This window comes from Rhinolophus sinicus, linkage group LG10, assembly GCF_036562045.2.
Source record: "Rhinolophus sinicus isolate RSC01 linkage group LG10, ASM3656204v1, whole genome shotgun sequence".
NCBI lineage: Eukaryota > Metazoa > Chordata > Mammalia > Chiroptera > Rhinolophidae > Rhinolophus > Rhinolophus sinicus.
This window is the reverse complement of record NC_133759.1, coordinates 13,544,881-13,570,086: the sequence shown is the minus strand read 5'-3', so window position 1 is coordinate 13,570,086 and position 25,206 is coordinate 13,544,881. Positions and strand designations below refer to the sequence as shown.

At 49.3% G+C, this 25,206-nt stretch overlaps 1 protein-coding gene across 5 annotated transcripts in view; it reads left to right on the top strand.

Annotated features, from left to right (window-relative positions):
* The window catches only part of ACVR2B (activin A receptor type 2B), a 28,233-nt gene extending 6,103 nt beyond the window's left edge, over window positions 1-22,130 (top strand). For 2 of the 5 annotated variants that reach the window (XM_019727607.2, XM_074312600.1), the window contains exons 2-11: window positions 15,446-15,653; window positions 16,012-16,121; window positions 16,269-16,420; window positions 16,501-16,644; window positions 17,157-17,300; window positions 17,572-17,720; window positions 19,167-19,281; window positions 20,011-20,149; window positions 20,236-20,366; window positions 21,811-22,130. In XM_019727607.2, coding sequence (XP_019583166.1) covers window positions 15,446-15,653; window positions 16,012-16,121; window positions 16,269-16,420; window positions 16,501-16,644; window positions 17,157-17,300; window positions 17,572-17,720; window positions 19,167-19,281; window positions 20,011-20,149; window positions 20,236-20,366; window positions 21,811-22,005 — 1,487 coding nt within the window. In that variant the 3' untranslated portion in view covers window positions 22,006-22,130. Of the gene's footprint in view, window positions 1-15,445; window positions 15,654-16,011; window positions 16,122-16,268; window positions 16,421-16,500; window positions 16,645-17,156; window positions 17,301-17,571; window positions 17,721-19,166; window positions 19,282-20,010; window positions 20,150-20,235; window positions 20,367-21,014; window positions 21,111-21,810 lie in introns of those variants that run through there. The other 3 variants (XM_074312602.1, XM_074312601.1, XM_074312603.1) reach the window with 2 other exon arrangements.
* Window positions 22,131-25,206: the final 3,076 nt, after the last annotated feature.

Below are 25,206 nucleotides of genomic sequence, written 5' to 3'. Positions count from 1 at the left end.
GCCTAAGACATGGTGGATACTTGAAAGCAGCTGATAATGCAAGCTGGGATTGTTTGGGGTTCATCCATGCCTCCTCCTGGTCAAGGATCAGTCGTGCTTCCCACCTTAGGACAGCCACGTGCTTTGCCCTGGTTATTGCAGTTCCGCTGTACACATGCGTGTGCTTTTTCCAGACTCTCAGGGACTGGCAGCCCTACTTGGGTGTTTTCATTCATGGACACGTGATCAGTGGGAGCCAGTATTGGAAAGGAAGTCTGTTCCACTGGGCAGATGTGTGGCTCCCCTCCCAAGGGGACCTTCTATAGGGGCCTGGCTTTCCGCACAAAGGGACTTCTCTTTGACCAGTTTCTGGTCTGGAGCTGAGGTGTTCTGTGAGGTGAGCTCATGCTCTTGTTTGCAAACGTTCCTCTGCCCACTATTTAAGTTCCACTCTGACAACCAAGGAGGCTAAAATTAGTTCTGGGGAAGGAAAAGGAAGGCTGGTTGGAAACCCAAGCCCTTGGCTGGAGGATGGAGAAGGCTGCTTCCCAGGTTTTGTGGCTGATCCTTTCTGAAGATGTGACCAGACCAGCTGTTGTCTGTCCATCTGAAGAGAGGGAGGGGCTCCTGCTTGCCTGTTAGACCTGAACCAATGAAAACAGGAGGCTGACTTGGAAGCTGAGTCTCTTGAATGTTGATGCGAGGATGATTTTTCCTTCTGGCTTGTGTGGTGGTGCACAGTGTTTTAAGGTATGAGGACAATGCCTTTTTATGGCCAAGTGTCATTGACAGCCCTCCTTTTCCCACACAGATTCAGAAAGCATGCATGAGGTCCCAAAACCTTGGGCTGGTCGCCATGGGTCAAGAAACCCTTTATGTGCGCTTTCGGAATTTTCTTCTCACCCAAGTTTTGACATTCCCTTCAGGTATTCACAAATCAGGTAGACCAGCCCGCTCTCCCACCCCGGAGCTGCTGGATTGGGTCAGGTGTGGGTTAGAGAGGTGCCCTGCGACCCAGGCATCATAAGGAGGTCCAGCTTCTCTGTGCCCTGAGCGCATCGAGGACCAGGGTTCATCTGCTCAGGGGCTTAGAACACAGAGGGGCAGAGAGTTATATGAATTCTAGTTTTCTTTCCCATCTGGCTGGGCCTCCTGTGAACCCTCCACCTGAGAGCAGGTCCTGAAGGGCCACTTGGGGGGAGACAGAGAGCCAGAGAAATGTAGTCCTGTCTTTCCTACCATGAAAAACCACTCTCAAAACTCCTCTCACTCAGGGCTCTCCTGGTTAGCTACCCTGGGGTATAGTTGGGGGAGTAGAGGTCACTTTGCCCGTAACTTCTTTGCCCATTTTAAGTTGCATTAATTCTTAGTTTTACAAATAATATACATACAATTGCAAAAGTTTAGATGTTATAGATAAAACAAGGGTCTCCCCTGTGCCCCATCTGAGTTCCTTCCAGAAGTGAGCCTTCTCAGGTTGGTGTATATTCTTTTAGACATTTTACCTGTGCACCTGTAGAGGTACTTAGAAAAATAGAGGTGTTTCTTTTTTTATTTAGCCCAAAGTGCTGTTGCCTTTATTCAAATATTTAATTGAAATATAAAATGCACGTATAGAATAGTGTGATTGTCGTAAGTGGCAGCTTGATGAGTTTTCACAAACTGAATACATCCATGTAATCAGCATCCAGGTCAAGAATCAGAAGTTTACCAGCCCCTCCTCCCACTAAGTCCTCTCTTGCTCCGTTCCAGTCTCTACCCTGAGCCCCAAGGGTCACCACTATCCTGACTCCTAACAGTATAAGTTAGTTGCCTGTTTTCGTGCTTTGTATGGATGGAATCTTACAGAATGAAGGGTTTGTGTTCATCTGTTGCTCACCATGTTTGTGACTTGCTTGTGTTGTTGCATGTCCCGGCTTTTTAAACTCAAGATATGTTTTGGCAGTTTTTCTAATACATGTTGGATCTACCTCAGTCTTCTTCATAGTTGTGTAAAATTTCAAAGTTTGGATATAGACTGCATTTCACCTAGTCTCTTATTGATGGGCTTTCTGATTGTGTACAACTTATATGCAGATTGTTTCTCAAGGATAGATGACAAGAAGAGGAATTTCTGGGTGGAGGGCATGTATATTTAAGATTTTAATAGATCCTGAGAAATGGCTCTCCTGTCCCGTTCTCCCCCCTTTGCCTCCCCCCCGCCCTGAGGCTCTCCAGGGGGTGGTAGTGGGGGCAGAAGCTGGGTGAGAGGGCAGGTGGCCCTCTGCAGCAACCTGTGAGCTTCCCTTCCCCTCCAGCAATGCTAGGTTACAGAGTTTGGAAGTAGCCGCTTCATGAAGGGTGCTGGGTCAGGGAGAGTGCGCGCGTCCGCTGGCTAGTGTCTGAGGAGAGCCAGGGAGGCTGCTGCTTGTGTCTGTCTCCTGGTTACTGTGCTGACAGTTGTGTGGGGGCGGGTGGGAGGTGGGTACCCAGGATGTGCAGGTCTGGGTTTAGGATGGCGTGTGTGTGTGTGTGTGTGTCTGCGCGCCTGCGCGCACTCACTCGTCATGCTCCATGCTGCTTCCACCCTCGAGAGACTGAGACAGTCGCTGAAGCTTGTTGAGGAGCTGTGGGTAGTGGTGTTGTGGTGACCTCTGAATTTGACAAGATCTTGGCGCGGCAGGATCCTCATTTCACATGTGGTGATAATGGGGGGTGGGGGTGGGAGAAACCTGTAGAAGAATTATTTTAGAGTCTGGTGACAGAAGGGGCTCTCGTGAGCTTCATTTCCTGACTGAGTACATGCCTCGTTCCCTCGCATAACCTTCCGCCACAATTGGCTGAAGAAGTAGGGAAGTCCATCTGAGATGACTTGTTCTCCAAAGCCCTTCCTTTCCTAGTCTCCTTCAGCACACGGACTAGTCCTTCACTACGATTTTACTGGGACTCCTTGTGTAAGCCCACTTGTCAGGCCCTGCTTGTGGATTTAGGTGACGCTGGATTTGTGGTACTGTTTCTAGCACAAATAATGTCACAGTCCACTTTCCCACGTTGTACAGGTGCTGTCCAATATCTATGTGTTAGTCTGCCAGAACTGCCGTAACAGAATACCACAGGCTGGGGGGCTTAAATAACAGGAATTTATTCTCTCAGTTCCGGAGGCTGGAAGACCAAGATCAAGGTGCTGGAAGGGTTGGTTTCCAGTCAGGCCTTTCTCCGTGACTTGCAGATGGCTGCCTTCTTGCTGTGTTCTCACATGGCCTTTTCTCTGGGTGGGTACACTCTGTGCTGTCTCTTTCTCTTATAAGGATGCCAGTCCTGTTGGATTATGGCCCCACCCTTGTTACCTTATTTGACCTTAACTAACTCATGAAAGAACATATATCCCAGTACACTATACTGGGGTTTAAGGTTTCAACCTCTGAATTTTAAGGTGGGACACAATTCAGTCCATAACAGTATGAAACAGTAAAGTTGGTTGAGAGTGAATTTTTTTCCTCTTCAGTTATACTTTGGAAAAGAAGTTGCTTTTTTCAGGACTCTGCCCTGGGGTCTGTGTTCTTAACACTTTCCATGGGCGATCTTATCTACACTGGTGGTCTCAGTTTCCATGTATGTGTCAATGTATATATACCCTTTGGGTGTAATATGGTCCTGAAAATATGTCGGAAAGCTGGGTACAAAGTAGATGTGGAGATTTCTTCTTCTGATAATCAGGAACAACTCTTTCTGAAGGTACCTGGAAAAGCTGGACACACTAAGAAAACATCTCTGGTTGAAAGCATTATACAGCTAAGAAGATAGTAAGGACCTACCAGGCCAAGATGTCTGTGAGAACAGAGACTCTGGTTGGTGACTTTGACATTTGAGTCTGTTTTCTGTCCTATATGGGCAACTGAGAGGCTGAGAATTGCATTTGATAGCCTTGTGGGGCTAGGAAGACAGGAATTGGAGTTCTAAGCACCCGGTGGGTATAGTGAACCCCTCCTTCTGGGTTAAGGTTCCATAGACATAGGGTTGAGGTGGAGCCAAAAGACAACAAGCTCTGAAGTTGGATTAAGATGTTATGGAATTAATGGTGCCTTTAGCTGCCTGCTAGAAGCGCATTCTAGGAATATAATATTATTTTAGGCCTCAGATGATTTCTACAAACAATTGTGCACATATGATGACTGATTGATCTTTTAAAATAAATAGCCAGCAGAAACATCACAGTGAAGCAGACCTGGATAAGCTCCAGATTGGAGTTATACACATATTGAAAAATAGCAGTATTCACTATGGTCAAGGAAATGAAAGTGCGAATTTCAGCAGAAAATATATGTAACAGAAAAATGTATAACAACCAAGTGAAAAATCTGTTACAGAACTGACTTGTAGACCAACAGAAAATAACTCAATGAATGGTTTTATCAGGAGATTAGGTGCAACTGAAGAGACAATCAGTGAACTGGAAGATTGGTCAGAAGATAATATACAGACTGAACCATGGAGAGACAAAAAGATGTATGAGTATACCATAGAAGAGAGGGAAAGACACATAGATGAAGTGAGAAGGTTTAAGATGCATGTAATCAGAGCCACAGAAATATAGGACAGAAAATGAGGCAGAAGAGATAATAGCTGAGAACTTTATAAAACGAATGAAAGACATAAGCCACAGATTCAAGAAACCCTGTGAACCTAGATAAGATAATAAATAATATTTCACACCCAATTCTATCACAGCCAAACTTCTGAAAACCAAAGACAGAGAATCTTAAAAAGCAGCCAGAGATAAAAGGCATTGCTACCAAAAGAGTAATGTATTGACAGGTAACTGCTCAAAAACACTGGAAGCCAGAAGACAATGGAATGATAGCTTTAAGTGCTGAAAGAAATAATTGTCAACCTAAAATTCTATATCAAGTGTAACTATCCTCCAAGAATGAAGGTGCCATGTAAAGAGGGTGTTCTTCAGACAGAAGGAAAATGGTCTAGATGGAAGGTCAGATGCAGAAAGGAATGAAGAACAATGAAAATGATAAATACTCAGATAATTATTTTATGAGAGAGATGTGTTATTGAGTTTGAAATACATTTAAAACAAAACACGTGACAACAATGTTATATTGAGAGTGGAATGACAATGAAGTTTAATTGTCCTAAAAGGTCTCACATTGTCCAGAAAGAGGGTATAACTACCCATTCATATTAGATTTTGATAAGTCAAGAAGGCATGCTGTAATTTCTAGGGTAACCACCACAGGATAGAAAGATTATAACTTTCAAGCTAATGAAAGGGACAAATGGAATAATAAGTAATTCTCAAATTGAAAAGAAGGCAATAAAAGAGAGATAAGGGAAGAAAGCGCAGGAGAGGTAAATAAACTAATACCTTCATGAACATAAAATGCAAAAGTCCTTAAAATAGTCACAAATAGAATCCAGCAATGTGTAAAAATAGTAATACATAATGAGCAAGTGTTTTTATCCCAGAAATGCATAGTTGATAATAACAATTGAAAATTGAATCTGCCATGTTAACAGAATAAAGAAAAACTATGAAGATTATCTCACTCGATGCAGAAAAAACCTTTAGGGTTTAATCTCTAGTTAACCCTCAGAAGAAAACAATTTGGAGATGCAAGGGAGCAAGAAGAGCCAAGAAGACGGTCTTGAAGAAAAAGGCCAATGTACGCCTACTGGACATCAGGAGTCATAGCAAAGCTGTCGTAATAAAATGGTAACCTTTTGGTGCAAGCTAGCCAAATAGACAGTGGAATAGAATAGAATAGTATTCTAGGTTCTAAGTGTTGGCTGCTGCAAGTTCAAAGCCATTCTGATTCCTAATCCTTTATAGGTGACAGTTCTCTCTTGCTAGACATTTGCTGTAGGGTCTTTTCTTGCCCCCACTGTTGTGAAATTTCAGTGCTATGCCTTGGTGGGGGGCCTGTTTTCATCCACTGTGCTGGTCTTTGATTTTTGTTTTCCCTTGTGTTTTCTCTTGATGGAACTCCTATTATTTATTTAGGTGTTGGACTTCCTCTCCTGAGCCTCCAAATTCCTTGTCTTTTCTCTTTTCTCTCCTATTTTCTGTATCTTTGTGTGTTTGCTTTACTTTTTCATGAGATTTCTTCAATATTATTATCTAATCCTTCTTCCAGTTTTCATTTTTGCCATCATATATATGTATTTTTAATTCCTGAGAGCTCTTTTGTTGTCTGGTCTTTTAGCATTGCCACCCTATTCCTTTTTTGGGGGGGCGGGGGGTTGCATTGCCTTTTATCTCTGTGAGGATATTGATACAGTTTTTGAAGTTGTCTTCTCTCTGCACAATTTCTGTTTTCTCCCAGTTGGTTTTTTCCTGCCTGTTTTTCTCTCTTGGCTTTCCTAGACTTGTTCATATTTAAAGATGGACCTGAATACTGATTGAAAGCTCTGAGCTTGTGAATGGAATCTGCCAACTGCAGGATGATCTGATCAGGTTATTTTTGAAGCTAGTTAGATTGTCCTGAGAAGTATCTTCTGTTTTCTGTTGTGGGGGTAATAATAGGCCTGGCTGCCAACATCTTGGGAGCCACAGGGGGAAGAGAGCTGGGGGTTTCAGTATTCTGTATTATCCTGTAGTTTTCTTATTTTAGTGTGTGGTACCTGTACCTTCAAATTTGCCTACTCCTCCCTAGCCAGAGGCTCTCTATTTTATCCTCTTTAGAAAATGACCTTCTAATATCTGCTGGGTTGGAAGAGGGGCAGCCCCCATCATGGTGAGTGGTAGTAAGATCTGAGGGTCTGGCAGCCTTACCAACCAACCCTACTGTATTTGGACTCATCTGTACCCCACTCTTCCAGAGGCATCTGATGCCACAAATTCCTGAGTTTTGGAGGGTTCTGTGATGGAGATCAGATTGCTTCTCAGCTTTCCCCACAGCCAGCTCAGGAGTCTGTGTGGTCATTGACCACTTAAGTATCGGCTTCCAACTTCAAACTTTCATTTCTGTTTCTCTCCTGTTCTCATTGTCCTTATGGGTTTATACCTTAAAAAACTTTACTGTGGCTTTAGTGGAATTACAGGAGGGAGCAAAAGTAATATTTATGTATACTCATTGACCTGTACTGGAAACCCTCTCTCCAGTGTTCTTCAGGAATGATGGGGCCGAGAGAAAGGCAAGTATTTCAGGGAATGGCCCTGGATCCATACCTTGTTCTGTGGGAGGAGGGTGCCGGGGACTTGTTTACACAGTCGGAGTTGGAAGTGACCTGAGGTGACCTGGCTTGATTCCATATTCTTAGGCTGGGCTTCTGAAGGCAGGTAGGGCTCCTCCTGTCACCCTTGGAAATTGCTCCTGGACTTCCATATCTGGCAATAACAGTAAACAAAACAGCTGAAAAGCCTCCTCATGCAAGACACTTAGAAATACTTGGAAAAGTATAGTAAATGCCCTTTTTAAATGCATATGCATAGCTGCATATATACGAGAATAAGGAAAAGCAAGAGTGTGCAAGAAACGAGCTCCATACCTCCACTAGCTAAAGCTGCTGGTTTCTTAGGGGGTCTTTGCCTCTCTCTATAATTTGGAGATAGATGTGGGTTTAGTAGTAGTGTGTGAGACACAGGAGATAAGATGTGGAATTGAAACTGAGGTTTTCACATGATAAGATGTCCACAGGATTATAACTTCAGTGAAGTATAGACTAGAAGAAACATCCTTTTGCTGACAAAGGGAATAGATAAATTAAATTGTCTTGGCCTAGGTTGGTGGGCAGGGTTAGGGTGGATACTTTCCCATGAGAGTTTATAAGCAAAGTTCTGCTTAGATGAGCTTGGAGTTGAAGTTTATACCATCTGTGTTCTCTGGGAAAGTTGAAGTTGAGAAATTAAAGTGATTTCATATTCATAATGTCTTGGAGAATTTGGCAGAAGTGAAAATATAAATTATCTGTGGAAGGTTGCCCCCTAAAACTTGGCTTCACAGTATTTCCACAGAAAAGGCCCCGTTGAACATAAGCTCAGTATCCAAAATTCCAAATCACACAAAGAAATAAGACACCATGAGTGAAAATAATCAGAAATAACAAATGGCAGAAATAGATGTTCAAGGAGTTAAATTATGGAGTTATAAAATAGGGATTTGGAAGTATGACAGAGAACGGAAGTATCAGAATTGACCAAGAAGGTTTTTTAAATAGAATTTCCAGAAATAAGAAAAATTGATGAATTAAATTTATGAATTAAAGAAAAGCTAAATAGCAATTAGACACAGCTAGAGAGAGAATTAGTAAACTGGAAGTTAGACCATGTGGACTTGTCTATAATGGTATTTAGACACAGAATTGGAAAATATGAAAGCAGAGTTAAGGACTGGGTAGAATGGGAAGGTCTGATATACTTGTAATAGGAATTTCAGAATTGGGAGGTGCAATATTCAAACTGATAAAAGCCAAGAATTTTTCAGAAATGATAATCGATATGAATTGTCAGATTAAAAGGATATTCTCCCAAGCAATACAAGTAAATTTAAATGTATACTTAGACACAGCTTGTAGTGAAACTATAGAGACAGTCTAAGAAAGCAGCCAGAGGGAAAAGACAGAATATCTTCAAAATTAAACTAATAGTCTTTTCAGCAACAGTAGTAGAAGCTTGATGACAGTGGAATGATACTTTCAAAACGCTGAGAGAAAATAACTCAACCTAAAAGTTTATGTTTTTCTAAACTGTCAGTAAGGAAAAAGGGCAAAATAGCATTTTCAGAAAAGCAAACAGACTTCTCTGCCAAAAGATCTTTACTGAAGGAGGATGTTACTCAGGAAGGGACAGTGGTTCCAGAAGGAGGAACAGAGATGCAGAAAGAATGGGTGAGCAGACAAGCCAATGAACGTACAGACAAATAAAATATTGACTGTATATAACACAAATAATATCTGTTTTGGGAGGCAGATAAGAACAATAACAGATTAAATACTGAACACAAATGTTATGTTAAATTAATTATAAATTGGAAGGAGGTAATTGGAGTTAGAACAATTAAGTTCCTATGAAGGACACTAGAGATATTAATTAACTTTAGGCTTTTAGCATAAATGTACATATTAAAATGTAAAGGCTAACCTGTAATAGAATAGAAATAGAGTGAAATAACATCCAGATCAGAAGTGGCCAAAATATGGAATTAAAAGAGATAGCCCAAAAGTGGTAGCAGCAGAGAAGAAACAAATTTAAACATTGAAGTAATCATAAATGTAATGGGACTCAATTCTAGGTCAAAAACAGTATTAGACTGAGTTGGAAAAAAAAATACAGAAACGTTTAAAATAAAAATTGGGAAAAGATACACTGGGAAAATATTAACCATGAGAAACGTCAATAGCTACGTCAGCATCAAAATAGTCTTTTTGGCAAACATAAAATAGATTTTTTGGCAAAGAGCAAATGAACAAATGAAGAGTGTTTCTATCTAGTAAGAAAAGTTCTATCATCAAGAATATATAAAGAGGACGGACGGATGGCTCAGTTGGTTAGAGCGCGACCTCTGGGCAACAGGGCTGCCAGTTCGATTCCCACATGGGCCAGCGAGCTGTGCCCTCCGCAACTAGAATGAAGTCAGTGAGCTGCCGCTCAGCTCCGGGGTGGCCAGATGGCTCAGTTGGTTGGAGCGCTCCTCTCAACCACAAGGTTGCCAGTTCGACTCCTGCAAGGGATGGTGGGCTGCGCCCCCTGCAACTAACAACCGCAACTGGACCTGGAGCTGAGCTGCGCCCTCCACAACTAAGACTGAAAGGACAACAACTTGACTTGGATAAATCCCAGAAGTACACACTGTTTCCCAATAAAGTCCTGTTCCCCTTCTCCAATTAAAAAAAAAAAGTCTTAAAAAAAAAAAAAGAATATATAAAGAGTTTCTACAACTCAAAGGAAAAGTAACCCGGCAAAAATGGGAAGGGATGTGAAGAGGCAGCTCTCAGAAGGAGAGGCTAATAAACACAAAAAGATGATCGTCTGACAAGTGATCAGGAAATGGGGATCAAAACTGTAATACACCTTTGCATCCCGACCAGGTGAGCAAATATCAAGGGAGTGAGGGTGTTGGGAACATAAACTGGTACATCCACTTGCAGAACAGTTTGACAGTATCTGTGAATGGAAGATGCTCGTAGTCTGTGACCCAGCATCTCTAACCTGTGGGTATCATCCTAGATCATCCTAGAGAAACACCACACATGAGCACAAGAAAACTCGCAAACAAAGATTCAGGAGGATTCCTGGTGGCAGTGCTTAAATCAGCAAACATTATACATTACCTAAAAGTCCAACAGGAGGATGGAGACGTGTGGTCAGTGATGCATTTGGCTGATACACAGCACGGAGAATGAACGCATTGCAGAGCTCGTAAAGGACGAGGACTCTAGAGCCCGGCCGCCGGGGTTCCAAGCTGGTTGTGACGCTTAATAAATAACTTGAGTAGGTTACTACACCTCTGTGCCTCGGTTCCCTCGTCTGGGAAATGAGGACCCTCACAGGCTGTCATGAGGATTAAATGTTGTTATTTGTAAAGTGTGTAGTATGGTGCCTGCTATGTGTTTGTAAGTACATGTGTATCAATTTGTATGGCTCACAAATACAGAGGGTGCCAAAACAATGTACACACATTTTAAGAAAGGAAAACACTATTAGAATTGTAATACTCAATACATACTGACAACAAAAGATGAATACAAGTCACATTTGACGTCTGCAATTACAAAAGGTGCTCAAAGCGGTTATCATCAGCGTCCAGACACTTCCGATTACGGCGAACTACTGCTTGAGCAACGTTGACCAAAGTGTCCACTTGTATACATTCATTTTTTGGCACCCCCTGTATATGGGTGAAGGAAAAAGAGCAAATGTGTCAGTGAGAGATTGTTTTTGGCTGCTACAAACAGATACTCAGGAGTTAACTATTCTCAAATAAAATGTAGGTAGGTTTTGGATTCTTTTCTGCCCCGTGGTACATATGTGCCACTCTGCAAATGTGTGCGTCCTTGTGTGTGTGTGTGTGTGTGTGTGTGTGTGTGTGTGTACACACCTCCCGCTTCAGTCTTCCCCCCCCCCCCCCGGTTTAGGTTTCCTTACTCCCCACAACCCAGTCATCTTACTCTGCTTGGGGAGAAGATGGTGAAGATGCTGTCACCACATGGCAATGCCCACATGGGTGGGGCTGGGCACCTGCCCCCTGTGGCGTTTTCCAGGAGCCAAGGTTAGAGTGCAGCGGCCTGCTGGCTCCTGGGGTCCACAGTTCCTCTGGGAGATGTCGGCTACTCTGGACACACCCCAAGTCCAGAGCTTGGGGAGCCCCACGGGAGGCATGGCTACTCCTCCAGCTTCAAATCCTCCCCTCAAGGCTCTGCCTTAATCACCTCTCACTTATCCATCTGTCATTCTTCCCTCTCTCTGAGCTTTTGAGTCCCTCACAGGCAGGACCCTGGTAGGATTTCCCCCTTTCTCCCCAGTGCATAGTGGGGTGGGACCAAAGCCAACTGGACTACGGAAACAGCCTTCCCAGCGCTTGTCCTTGGGCGTCAGAACTGGTCTGTTTAGGTCAAGCTCCCTGGATTGTTGGTTTAGAGTGGAATCTGCATGTATTCTGGTTTTTGTTTTGTTTTGGGGGGAGGGTGGGTAGTGGTGGTGGTGGTGGTATGTGTCCAGGAGTGGAGTTTTTCTGCCCTGCTTGGACTGAGGGCTTGGGAAGCTTGGGGGCTTCTTTTCACCAAAGTGTAGGCGCCCCTTGGAACATAGGGGCTGCCTGTTGGGGATACTGCTCCTTGTATACCTGGTTCCTTTGGAGGCCAGCATTTCTGCTGGCTGTGGCTTAGGGATCCAGCGAGCCCCTGGCCCAGGTGTCTGGGGGCAGGCACCCTTTTCTCAGGAGCACCGTTTCCGCTCCTGCGGTATGGAAGTCAGGGAGCCTCTTGTGCGTGGGTGCCTTGGCTCAGTGAGTGTGGGCTGGAGCCCTGTTCTATTAAAAGGCGGAGACAGCCTTGTGGTTGGAGTGTTGCCAGAGGCTATAAATAGCTGAGTGTGTGCAGAAGCAGAGGGCCAGGGAGGAGGGAGGGGAAGGCCTCTGGGTCTCCAGCTGGCAGCAGAGCTTGGGTGTGGCGTGGGAGGTGCATGGAGTCTGCCCTTTCCTCAGGTCCCCCTTAGGCTCTGAATGCACACTCCCCACTTGATGGGGCCCTCCAGGGGGGCTTGTGCTGAGAAGGATTGCCTGAGGTGGCAGGGGTGGGGTATGGCTCAAATATAACAGCTGACGTGCCAGGCATTGTTTTAACCAATCTTGAACTGCCTTAACTGATTTCGCTCTTGGAACAGCCCCAGGAAGGAAGTTTGGCTCTTATGCCCTTTTCACAGACGAGTAAACTGAGGCACCAAGTGGTTTGGTAACTTGCCCAGGGTCACATAGTTAGGAAGCATCAGAGCCAGGATTTGACCAAAGTCTGACAGCTCCTGGCTGCGTTTGTCGGTTACTTATAGGAGGATCTGGTTAGATAGAGGTCTGGTGAAATCCCAAACCCATGGGTCCTACCCCAGAGCCTTGAGATTTGGAGTTCCCAGCCCGGTGCCCTTGGGTCCTGCCCACAGAGTGGCCAGAGGGGTCCCTGCCTGACCAGTGGCCTAGAGAGGAGCTGGGCCGCTATCCATGTCTGTTGCCTCCTGTGGTCCGGCTGCTAGCCTTGCACAGGGGGGCTCGTTGCTTGTTGTCTGAATGGAGATGGAAACTCACCTGAGGACCTGAGAACTTGGGCAGCCAGCTGAGGCCACCCCGCCTGGTGTCCCCTCCCTTTGAAATCCTGCCCTAGCCAGGAAATAACTAGGTTCTTCTGTCCGTACGCTAGCCATTCCTTCTTGCTTTCATCCATCCATCCATCCATCCATCCATCCATCCATCCATCCATCCATCCATCCATCAATCATGTGTCCAGAAGTGGTTCTACCACTTCTGACAGTAAGGCTTCTGTCTTCATCAGCTTTGCAGTCTTGTGGGGAAGCCTGATATTTAAAAAGTAATTGTCAAGCACATTCATAATGTTTTATTTCTTAGATGAGTGTTCATTATGTTATTTTCTCTTGGGAATTATCTTTGGTAACATTATTTTTACACTTTTTGAATGTCTGACACAATCCTTTAAACAACAACAGTCAATTTGTCAAGGGTGATAAGTTAGAATTTGAAGGAAGCACACAGGCATGTGAGAGTAGAGTTTGCCTGGTCTCCCGGGAGAGGGAAGACCTGAAATTTAAAGGGAAAAGTGAGGAGCATCTTGCAGCCAGAGGTAGTCACTTGTGCTAAGCCCAGAAGCCTGGCATGTTCCAGGGTCTGGCAGTTGGTGTGACTGCAGTGAGGGAAGGCCGGTGGGGAGTGCCAGCTCCCCTGTCTACCCTACGTCTTAGTTTCTGGGGACCCCAGTGGAATTGCTGTCCATGCCCTGGGCCTCCAGGCTGGGGGCCCTGTGCCGCCTAGACTGAGTACTTCGTAAGGCCCAGCCCCCAGATGCTGCTGCAGGTGGATGAGGGGCCCGTGTGCATTGTGGGTACAACCTGGGTCCTTGCTCAGCCTGTGGTCGCCTACACCCGCTCCCCACCCACCTCAGGTTCTCCCCTCAGGCCTTAAGCCTTAAGCTGGCTGCAGAGCCTGGCTGGGAAGCCAGTGTGCATGAGCCCCTCTGTAGACTCTGAATCCCTTCCTGTGGACCGGGCTGTGTCCTCGCTGTGTGGATGGTTGGGAATCCACTCTTTTTCTTCTTACTTGTGTCTGAATCTAGGCCCCATTGGGTTGGATGGCCAGAGCCACGACTAGACACTGGCATTCTGGTTGGGTGACATGCTGAACCCTTGGGTCCTACCTGGAGCGTTCCGATTTTTCTGTTTGCCTCTGGCCAGGCCCTTTTAGATGGAGCCCTCCATCGCTGATGCAGAGAGATGGGGTCTGACCAGAGAATGGATGCTCCTCCGGTGGGGGGCCCCTCCCACCTGACAGCACTGTCCCGCTCCCTGGATGTGTCAGGGGATAGCAGGCTCTTTGCTCTCGATGGCCTCTGTTAGGGATGGAGCAGAGGGAAAGGGAAGCCTTGGCCCATCCTAGGATTCAGGACCCTTTGCCTTCCTTTGTGGTTGGGGTGGGGTCTTTCTCTTCTTGCTCCAGCCAGCCTTTCAGGCTGATGGCTGGTGAGGCAGGGCTCCTGGCTGCTGGCGGGCTGGCTAGCTCTCCTTCAGTGGGGGTGCCTCTGACCCCTCCTTTTTCCTGGACTGGGAATAGTTGTAGGGGAGACCAGCCAGGGTTGGTGTCAGGTCACTGACTTAACAGTAGGCCCGGGAAGTGTGAAGAGGTGTGGAGGGGGCTTGGTGCCGGTTTTCTCTCCAGTGTGTGCGTGGGTCTTTGGCAGTGAGGTAAACGCCACTGCTGCCCGTGATCGGATGCCCTGTAAAGGGACGATGGCAGTGCACTCCCAGAGGCCTGGGGGTGCTTCAGCCCTGGCGTCAGCCTCCTCCCAGAGAGCCTCCTGTGCTTTCCTCCCTCCCGCCACGCCACGGGGCTGTGTGTGCGGCCTGGGGGCAATGGGGCAGACCTCGGGGCTGGGACGGGGCTTGTTTTGGAGACGATAGCGAGAAAGATGGATTTGGTGAGTGTTCGAGGTCACGTTTGAAAGGGCAGTTGGGGGTGGAAGTGTTTGGCCACCTGGATGGCACTAGTGCAGGGGCAGGGGGGCAGAGGGCACAGGAGTGGTCAGGGAGCTTCCACAAGGGAACCCAGGAGCCAAGCCCATAGGGAATATGTCCTCCTGCTTGGGGCCGCATTCCCTATGACTCTGGGAGCCTTGCGCTGAGCACGAGCGCCTGACGCTGGACGACCTCCAGCCCTGCTGAGCATGAAGAGTGGTCGCTGGGTGCGGAAGGGATACTGCAGGGTCCTTGCTTTTCATCCAGTCTGGGTAGGAGGTGTGGGGGACACACCAGCAGTGTCTCCCTGGGGGGCTGTGGCAGGCGTGGGTCAGGACACAGACAGCAGCAGCCGGGCCCCCGGAGCCTGTGTCAGAATCATCTGAGAAAGACAAGTGATGGAAAATGTAGATTCTGCCCCCATTCCAATTGGATGGGTCTGGACTCCCCACCCCTCTGCACACAGCCATTCTGATGTGCACTGCGGTTTTGAGGGTCCCTCGATTAATTGCTGCTTCAGGGAAGCAGCCCCCACCCAGGAGCCTCAGGCATTGGTGGAGCCCCTCCATCTGGCCATCAGCCTGGCTGTCTGTTTATCCTTCTGTGGTGTGAGGTTTGCTGCTTCCTCCCTCTTGACTGGGCCTGGGGGCAGCTGCAGTGGGAAAATGAGATGGGGCTGGTGCCGGCTGGCACACGGTAAGCTACGAGGTGTCAAAAGGGTGGGTAGCGTGAGGCCTGGCACCCACCACCCAACCTCCCTCGGGTGGGTGGGGTGCTCAGCAGGTCTCTCACCTCTGGGGCGGGACACAGGTTCCGGGCGTGGGGAGGCTGAGACGCGGGAGTGCATCTACTACAACGCCAACTGGGAGCTGGAGCGCACCAACCAGAGCGGCCTGGAGCGCTGCGAGGGGGAGCAGGACAAGCGGCTGCACTGCTATGCCTCCTGGCGCAACAGCTCCGGCACCATCGAGCTCGTCAAGAAGGGCTGCTGGCTGGATGACTTCAACTGCTACGACAGGTACCACTGGTGCTCGCCCTCCGTCCCCACCACCCTCTGTCAGTCCCACTGGAGCCTGCCTGAGGGTGCACTGCCTGCCGGGCCGTGCAGGTCCGAGGGTGTCTGTGAAGCCGAGCCCGACATTTAAGAGCGGGAGGGGAAGATTTGGACAAGTAGGGGTGGTGCAGGGTCCCAGCCCTTCTGAAACTGTGTTTGCCCTGCCCCAGTCAGCTCTGAGTGGGTGTGGACCCCTGCTTGCCCCTCCCGTGTCCCCTGGTCATTCTCCATGAAGTCCTCTGTCTGTGGGGAAGGGTTTGGCAGGGCGGGCCCTAGAGTCTTGTGTCCCTCAGCTGAGGGCGTGTGGGCCACTGTGCCTCAGGCAGGAGTGCGTGGCCACGGAGGAGAACCCCCAGGTGTACTTCTGCTGCTGCGAAGGCAACTTCTGCAACGAGCGCTTCACCCACCTGCCGGAGGCTGGGGGCCCAGAAGGTGAGGCCGTGGGAGGAGCAGGCTTGGGCCTCTTGGGTCCTGAGAGCTCAGCTCCTGAGTTGGGTGTGAAGTGGCTGCAGGGCTCACTAGCCCTGGAGGTGTAGGGGTGGGCGGGCTGTGTGACACAGGGCTCCGTGTGTCCCCCAGTCACGTACGAGCCACCCCCGACAGCCCCCACCCTGCTCACGGTGCTGGCCTACTCGTTGCTGCCCATTGGGGGCCTCTCCCTCATCGTCCTGCTGGCCTTCTGGATGTACCGGCATCGCAAAGCCCCCTACGGCCACGTGGACATCCACGAGGTGAGGCCGTGGGCTCGGGGCAGAGCAGGGGTAGAGGTGGCAAGGCCAGGACACACCCTATAAGCCCTGATCTCCCCCAGGACCCTGGCCCTCCGCCCCCATCACCTCTGGTGGGCTTGAAGCCGCTGCAGTTGCTGGAGATCAAGGCGCGGGGGCGCTTTGGCTGTGTCTGGAAGGCACAGCTCATGAATGACTTTGTGGCTGTCAAGATCTTCCCCCTCCAGGTGAGCGAGTGAGGGGCTCCAGCTCATCCATCCCACTGTGGCCTGAGCGCTCCCGCCCCAGGGCAGTCTAGGCCCGTACAGGTGGGAGGAGAGAAGTGGGCCCCACTGGGGTGGGGAAATTCATCGTAGGGCTGTGGTAGGGCTTTGCAAAACCTTGATCCACTCTGGTTTTCAGGGTTTTGCTTTTGACATCAGGTCTGGTTAGAGGCCGTGGATACCAGAGGACCCCGAGCAGGTGCCCAGAACCCTTAGCAGAGCCAGGCCCAGCTCTGTCTCTCATTTGTTGGGTGATAGCAGGCCACTCAGTGGTGTCTCTGGACATCAGTGGGCCCGTCTGTAAATCAGGCGCTGGCCTTAAGAGCTGTCAGGGATCACCGTTGGCCAGTGCTCCAGGGCCGGCTCAGTCTGGGGCTTCTGCTGCCTCCTGTATCGGCCGAGGCGGGAATGGGGTGAGGGGGGTGGTTCTGCTCGGGGTGGGGCTGCAGTGAGGTTTGGCTGCGTCCCTGCCTCAGGACAAGCAGTCGTGGCAGAGTGAGCGGGAGATCTTCAGCACGCCCGGCATGAAGCACGAGAACCTGCTGCAGTTCATTGCCGCTGAGAAGCGAGGCTCCAACCTTGAGGTGGAGCTGTGGCTCATCACGGCCTTCCACGACAAGGTGAGCCGCACCCCGCGGAAACGGAGGGGACCGTGACCGCGGTCCGCATGGTGGCTTTCCACAGCAGGTGACCCAGCCGTAGGAGTGGATGTATGTACAATAAGAGGTCCTAACCCTGGGGTAGGTTCTTAGGAATAAGCATAGTGCCTCGTCATTAACGCCTCTGACCACCCCCAACACCTCCTGGCCTCATGTACCTTGCTATCGATTCCCACCTGCCCGGAAAGGAGGGCCCAGAGCCTGTGCCTAAGCTCTGTGCTGTCCCCTCTAGGGCTCCCTCACAGATTACCTCAAGGGGAACATCATCACGTGGAATGAACTGTGTCACGTGGCAGAGACCATGTCAAGAGGCCTCTCCTACCTGCATGAGGACGTGCCCTGGTGCCGTGGTGAGGGCCACAAGCCGTCCATCGCCCACAGGTACCTGGGTTAGCAGTTGTCCTCCCTGTGCTTGGCCGGCAGCTGCAGAGAAGCCTGGGGGGCAGGAACAGGGCCTGGGGAGGGGGTGGAGGTCTCGGTGTCATCAACATGCTTTGCCACTTTGCGCCATGTCAGAAGGGCTGCGTACATGAACTTGGGCCCACCTGCCACTGCGCCTCTCCTGCCTCCCACCTGTGCTGTGGGCGCGGCCTGGCCTCCCAAGCCAGTGTTCTGGTGCCCTCCAGTGGCCACATGAGGGAGTGCTGGCTCCATTACTTGGGAGAGTTGGCCCAGCAGTTCTCATACTTTTTGGTTTGGATCCTTTCCACTCTTAAAAAGAATTTTTGTGTGTATGGGTTATGTCTGTTGGTATTTTCTGTATTAGCGCACACACATTCCATTAACGGTCAGTGATGACATCACATGGATGTAGCCTCCACACACACTACTCTTGAAAGAATGAGCTTAAAAAGAGGCAAATAATGGATTAGTATGAAAATAGTTTTGACCTTGCAGATCTCCTGAAACAGTCTCAGGGACCCTCCGGGGTCCCTGGAATGTACTTTGAGAGCCAGCATGCCAGCTCCTCATCTTAGTGCTCGCTGAATGGCGGGCAGAGCGCTCAGTGCTTAGAAATACCGGCTCCTTTCGTCTTCACGACTGCCCTGTGAGACAGCCCCACCTCACAGACGAAGGAACTGGAGTGCAGAGAAGTGGAGTAATAGCTGTACCGAGTTTCCTGTGGTTCTGTGGCTCTGACGGAGGGAAGGAGCCTCGAATTCCTGGGCTCAGAGCTAAAGGGCCCCTAGTGGTACTAACATTATGTCCTATAGAGTTGACTGTATGAAAGTACCACTTTTGTAGGTCAAAATGGTGGTTGGTGGACTCTTCCATGTGGTCCAAGCCCACGCAGTTGCATAGAGTGCGCCAGGGGTGGCCTTAAGTTTGTGTGGTTACTACTCCCTCTGAGTTTATTTCTCACAACAAGGCCCTGGGGAAATTGAGGACCGAAAGTAACTCTGCTAGTAAGGGGTGGGGCTGAGTGCACTCGCCTGCTCCCAGCTCTACCCCTGCCTTCGTGGTGGGCTCGAGCCCCTCAGGGCCTGCACAGAAACCCAGGCAAGTTCGTTTAAACTTCTGTGCTCATGCACGTCCCAAATACTGTGAATCCTTCTGAGAAAAGTCTCCTCCCAGGCCAGTGTGCCTGCCTTCCACCCCTCTGTGCATGCAAGGGCTGTCTTTGACATGGTGGGGACTGGGGTGGAGTTTGCCCCGCCAACCAGGGTCCACCCTGGTGCAGACCCTGCTCCCCAGCTAGGGTGGGAAGGCCTGCTTTGGGGGCTGTAGGGCATAGGCATCAGTATCTTGGGAGCCAGGATAGGTCTCCAGGAGCAGGTAGGTTGGAGCATGATGCCCATCTTTCCCTTGGTCCACGTGTCTCCACAGGGACTTTAAAAGCAAGAATGTGTTGCTGAAGAGCGACCTCACAGCCGTGCTGGCTGACTTTGGCCTGGCTGTTCGGTTTGAGCCGGGGAAACCTCCAGGGGACACCCATGGGCAGGTAATGAGCCTCAGGGGGCACAAGACTGGGGCGGGCCCAGGGGTGCACACTGCCCTTCTGATGTTCAGCTGGCAAGGGGCAGGGCAGGGTCACCCCGGAGCTCAGAGCTGCCTGAGGACTCCTGAAAACAATGCTCTTGTTCACCAGTGGGGACAGCAGGGCCTCGCGTGTCCCGGGACGTTCAGCTGAGAAGCACGGAGTCCCGGTCGGGGCTTTGGCCACTCGTCCTTAGAGTCTTTCTCTCTGTCTCTTTTTTTTTCCACTTGTAACTATTAAGCTAGTTAAAATAGAAAGAAATATACTAAGAATCCAAACCCCAAAGTCTAGACAAAGTAACTGAAAATTAAGCTTAGGTAAATCATCTTGAAACAGTCCCTGTTAATACTAAGTATTCTCTTCGTTCTGTTTTTGGTCTTGATCTCAGTAAAATACACATCATCTGTGGAGCCTTCGTGGGGTGATGGAGTGAAGAGGCAGCAGTTCCGTAGTAGTTTACTGCTGTCTCAAGTGCGTGATATTTTTAAATTATCACCGAGGTTCCGTTTACACTGGGACCTCTCGCGACCCCCCCAGGAACGTGGCGAATCGAGGATTGCCATCATTTTTGGTGTCTTGCTCGGAGTTCTGCCATCTGGGGCCCCGTCTGGAGCACACAGGATGTCGTTTCCTGTCTGACTGTGAGGGTGTCTGTGCATGCTTGTAACTGTGGACCCTCCCCGTCCTGTGCAGGTGGGCACACGGCGGTACATGGCCCCTGAAGTGCTCGAGGGAGCCATCAACTTCCAGAGAGACGCCTTCCTGCGCATTGACATGTACGCCATGGGGCTGGTGCTGTGGGAGCTTGTCTCGCGCTGCACGGCTGCGGATGGTGAGTGGGCCGGGCGCCGAGATCCTAGGGGTGGCGGGGGGCCGCGGGACCTGGGGATGACTGCGCTGGGCTCTCTCTAACCCCAGGACCCGTGGACGAGTACATGCTGCCCTTTGAGGAAGAGATCGGCCAGCACCCGTCGCTGGAGGAACTGCAGGAGGTGGTCGTGCATAAGAAGATGCGGCCCGCCATTAAGGATCACTGGCTGAAGCACCCGGTGAGGGGCCTGGGGGGGCAGGCGACTGCGGGGGGCCTAGAGGGGGGGCCCCTCTGTTTGTGGTGGGAACCTGAGATCAAGGGTCATGGGGCAGAGAGAGACGATGGGGCAGAGGCCACTTAGTACGCGTCCTCCTTTACACCGGGAAGGCATTAGGCACGTTCAGTGCTCTGTAGGACGGTGGCTCTGGGCTTGGCCCCAGAGAGTGATGTGGCCTGACAGCTCCGTCAGAGCCCAGGTTGCCCCCGGGTGGGTCACTTGTGCAGTGGAGCTCACTGGCCCTGAGTCTGACCCACCTGGGTTTGAATGCTGGATCTGCCGGTCAGTAGCTGGGTAACTTCCGGCAAATTGCTTTATTTCTCTGAGCCTCTGTCTGCTCAGGGTAGTATAGTATAGATTTAATGAGTTATCATTTTAATTTGCTTCGCAGGACACCCATCATATAAATGCTTACTATGCATTAGCTCTGATTAAATGTTCTTTGTTCTCTGCCTTTATCATTTTCTGGGCATGGGCTCAGCTACATGGCATCTGGGCTCCTCCAATCGAGGGATACTACACAAAAGACCTCAGCCATGTAAACCGTTTCCTATCTTGGAAGGATATTTGCCCTCAGAAGCATTGAGCCCCTCTCCCTGCCCACCCCAGGGTTAATTCAGGAAAAGGACAGCCTTGGGGCCACTGGCGCTCTACCATACATCTATATCACCAAGGGTCAAGCTGTTGAGGCCAAGGTCATCTATCAAGCTGCTCCCTGGAACCCAGGGCTGTAAGTGGAGAAGACTTGAAGCGTGGAACGATATAGGCTGGGCCAGCATCTGTACCGTCTGTCTCCGACTTTCTCAGTCTCCAAGGCAGAGATGCTGGGGTAGCCAGTCCAGTTCCCTGAGGAGGTGCCCAAGGCGTGTGTGCCCTTGTACTGAGCAGGCTAGAGAGTTCCCAGATGTGGGCGTTTTGCCCATTCTTCTGTCTTTCCCAGCTCTACGCAGTTGGTTCCAGCACAGGATGTCACACCACGTTCCCTGGACTTCAAGGCGGTGCCCAGGGGCTATGGGGAGTAGGGTGGGACAATGCCTGCCTCTGGCCCCCACTGTGACTGCCACACTTTGGGCCCTTGCATGATTTGGGCTTCACGTAAGATTTTGTTTGAGCATCGTCGTGTCTGCCCCAGCAGGGGCCTGCTCCCCACCTCCTGTGTTGAAGTTCGGTGGCCCTCCTGTTGGGGCTGTGGAGGAAGGCCAGTGGGCTCGGGATGGGGACTGCCAGGAGGGGGCATCCTGGCTCCTGCAGTTCCCCCCAGGCCTCTGCTCACTGCCTGCTGCTGGGGTTGGGAGCGGTGGGTTCTGCCTGGTCCTCGGGGACATGGTCGTTTGCTGTCCCCAGGCTTGTCCTCACTGAGGAGCACTTACAGGGGTGTCTTTTCCCTTTCCCCATCACTGTGCAGGGCCTGGCCCAGCTCTGTGTGACCATCGAGGAGTGCTGGGATCACGACGCAGAGGCTCGCCTGTCGGCGGGTTGCGTGGAGGAGCGGGTGTCCCTGATCCGGAGGTCGGTCAACGGCACTACCTCGGACTGTCTGGTCTCCCTGGTGACCTCTGTCACCAATGTGGACTTGCCCCCGAAAGAGTCAAGCATCTAAGCCCAGGACACGAGTGGATCTCCCGACTCAGTGGATCTTAAGAGGAAAAGGAAAAAAAAAAGTTGTGTTTTGTTTTGGAAATCCCATAACAACACCACCAACAAACACATGAAATGCAGCTGCTATTTTACCTTGACTTTTTATTATTATTATAATTATTATAATTATTATTATTAATATTATTTTTTGGATTGGATCAGTTTTACCAGCACATCGCTCTACTGTATCGCAAACAGCGGACGTGCCAGCAGGCGTTGAGGTGCTGAGCTGTGAACGCAGAACCAGCGCCTGCTCAAGAGCCCCACCACCTCCTGTCCTTTGGGGGTTCATTGTTCCCGCTTTCTCTTTGTTTGTCGTCTCAGAATCTGTGACACAAAGAAACCCATCTCCTGTCTTAGGAAACTTAATGCTGCAAACTCTTCCTAGAGGAACCTTTGAAGACTGTTACATAAGAACACACTTTCCTCAAAAGAGGAGTTTCCCTCTGCCCTCATCCTCCTGCCTCCCTTCCTTTTATTGTGTTTTTTTCTCCCCTTTGAGACAGTGAGTTTAAGGAACAGCAGATGTGTCTTTCATGGATTAACGGGTGTTGTCCTGACCGAGGAAAAACTGGGATGAGGACAGGATGGTTTGGACTGGAGTTGGCAGGGGCGACGGAGCAGGGGAAGGGTCTGGAGCAGAGCTACACTGGACTCGGGCACAGTCGGAGCACCATCCTTTGCTATGAGGCTACTTCTCAGGTAACCAGGAATTGAGGGGAAGGACCGAGTGGAGGCCGAGCATTAACGGCAAGCGTGGGGTTTGGAGAAAGTCCAAAAGCAGGTGTGGCTGTGACCCATCTGTTGGCCCTGACCAGTTTTTTCCACTCACTTGGGCTTGGGCCTAAGACAGAACATTTTTTTTCTGCCCTATGTTAAGGTTAAGTAAGGGTAGAAATCACGGTTTAGGGAGTACATTCTTCATCCAACATGATGCTGTAAACATCTTTAATGGGGGGAAAGGTTGAAATACATGGCTTCCTCCTGGAGCAGTTCAGGGAAATGCCCACAGGGCAGGGGGTGCCCTGCACAGCCAGGGCAAGAGGATTTCCTGTGTGGGGCCCACTGAGGCCTGCCTCTCTGGCGATTCTGAGAGTCCTGCAGCGCCGGCTCTGCCCCATGTGGTGACATTATTGTCGTTTTTGTGGCTCATGGATACGGCTTTCTCCGGACCCCTTACAGTGGTGCATATTCTAAAATCCCTTTCTCTATTATGCCATAACCTTGCTCTAGTCAGTGAATGTTCCTAATGCTGCTGTTTCAACATTTGAATTTCTTTTAATTTATGAAACATGCAAGATTTTAAAAAAAACAAAATGTACACACATCCACATGTACACACACGCTTTGCTATGTGGCTTCCAAGGTTTAAATTTTGAAAAGTAAAAGAATTAAAACTTCACGACCACAGACCACCTCAAACCAGAAATACCTCAGAATTTTCTACTTGTGTAAGTTTTATTATATATTTTATTAGTTGTGTTGTCTTGTAATAAGTATATTTTAATGTAAGTTGGCTTTTATGACAAGAAAGTTTAAAAGAAATAGAGAAAAAGAAAAAAAGTTTGAGTCTTCTAGGTAGTGCTACCATTTTTGTTTGATAACAGCCCCTTGTAAATAAATAATTGTCATCAACTGTAGGTTGGCTGTCTGGGCCAAGTCTGGGCATTCATCACTCGTTTGTGAAGGCTTTTCCTTCTGGTTTCTTTAGACCATTTTATTTTAAAACTGGATCTCTTAATATTGAGGGGAGTTGGTGGGCAATGGGGAGAGGTTGACTTGGGTGAGAATGGGAGAGGGGCACCTCCTCTTGGGTTATTTGGAGGTTCAGATATTTCCATCAACTTGATTGGTTGATGTTCAGAATGACAGGTAACCCCACTTAAACTTGATGGCCCTTAGAGACCTGCATGAGGTAATTTTACTTGAGATTTAATTTCTTAAGGAAGTTAGCAGCAGTGGTAGCGGAAGAGATCCTTAGTGTCTCGGAATCCACACTGACTCGGGAGGCAGTCTGTGCTAGAGTCGCATGTCTGGAGTGGAGAGTTCTCTGCCTGTTGCCCCGGAGTTGGCAGTGTAAGAGGGCACTGCTTCCCACTCCGCACGCTACGTGCAGCATCTGGGGCCTGCCTCTTGTGTGTGTCCTTTTCTCTGCGTGTTTGGGCATAGGTGCTGTGGGAGGTGAGTTTGCTTCCCTCTCCGAGCTCAGTTTTTGCTTCATGGGTCAAAATGTGAGCTGGCCAAGGTGGTACAAGGACAGGTTTCTGTTTTTTTGGTTGGTTTTTTTCGTAAGCTATGATGTCGTTTACTTTTTTTTTTTTTTTTTTTTAAACTATTTTGTGCTGTGGTATTTTCTTCCCTTGGAATAATTTTTAACAGCAAAACAGGTCTTACAGCAGTTGCTTTTCTTTTTCACTTATTTCTTTAAGAAGCTTTAAAATATTTATTGAGAAGTGCCATATCTAATTTCTTTAGCTTTCTCCTCAGGCAGTGCCGGGCATCTCTACTTTTCACCCTCAGAAGAAACAAACCACTAACAAATGTAGCTCGTTTACTATGGGAATGATGGGATCACTGATCCTACCCAGGGTGGAATACTAAGCGCCAGCGTCTCCTTGTGGTTTTAGATTTCCTCTGGGTGATTTCTCGTTTGTGTGCTGGCTGGATTCTTGTGAGAACAAGCTTTGACCTGGCTGTGGAGGCTGCACCGGTGCCCTGGTCTGGGCACCTGCTTATCAGGGTGCAGCGCAGACACGCAGGCCTTTTATCTGAGTGGGCTCCCTCTTTGCTGACCCTGTGCTCAGCTTCTGTGGCATCTCTTTGGGGCCTTGGCACCAGAATGGAGTGTCAGGAGATGGTACCTGTTTGGTGTGGCCGGGGAGAGGGGAGAGTCGTGGGGGGTCTGTGCCAGTTCTTTGGACTGCAGGCTGCCCTTTCCCCTCAGGCTGTGTAAAATGCACCCGTCAGGCAGTATTGCTAATGGCTGCTGCTGCCAGAAGAAAGCGGGTGATCTCTTCCCAAGGCATGCCACTGGAGCCTGGGTGTATCTTTTGCCTCAGATCAGGTGTTTGTCTCTTTGTTGTCGTGTATTCTTCGGGGAGTGAACTGTCTAGAACGCAGGTTTATAGGGCTTCTGCCTATGCTCTTCTCCACAAAGATTTAT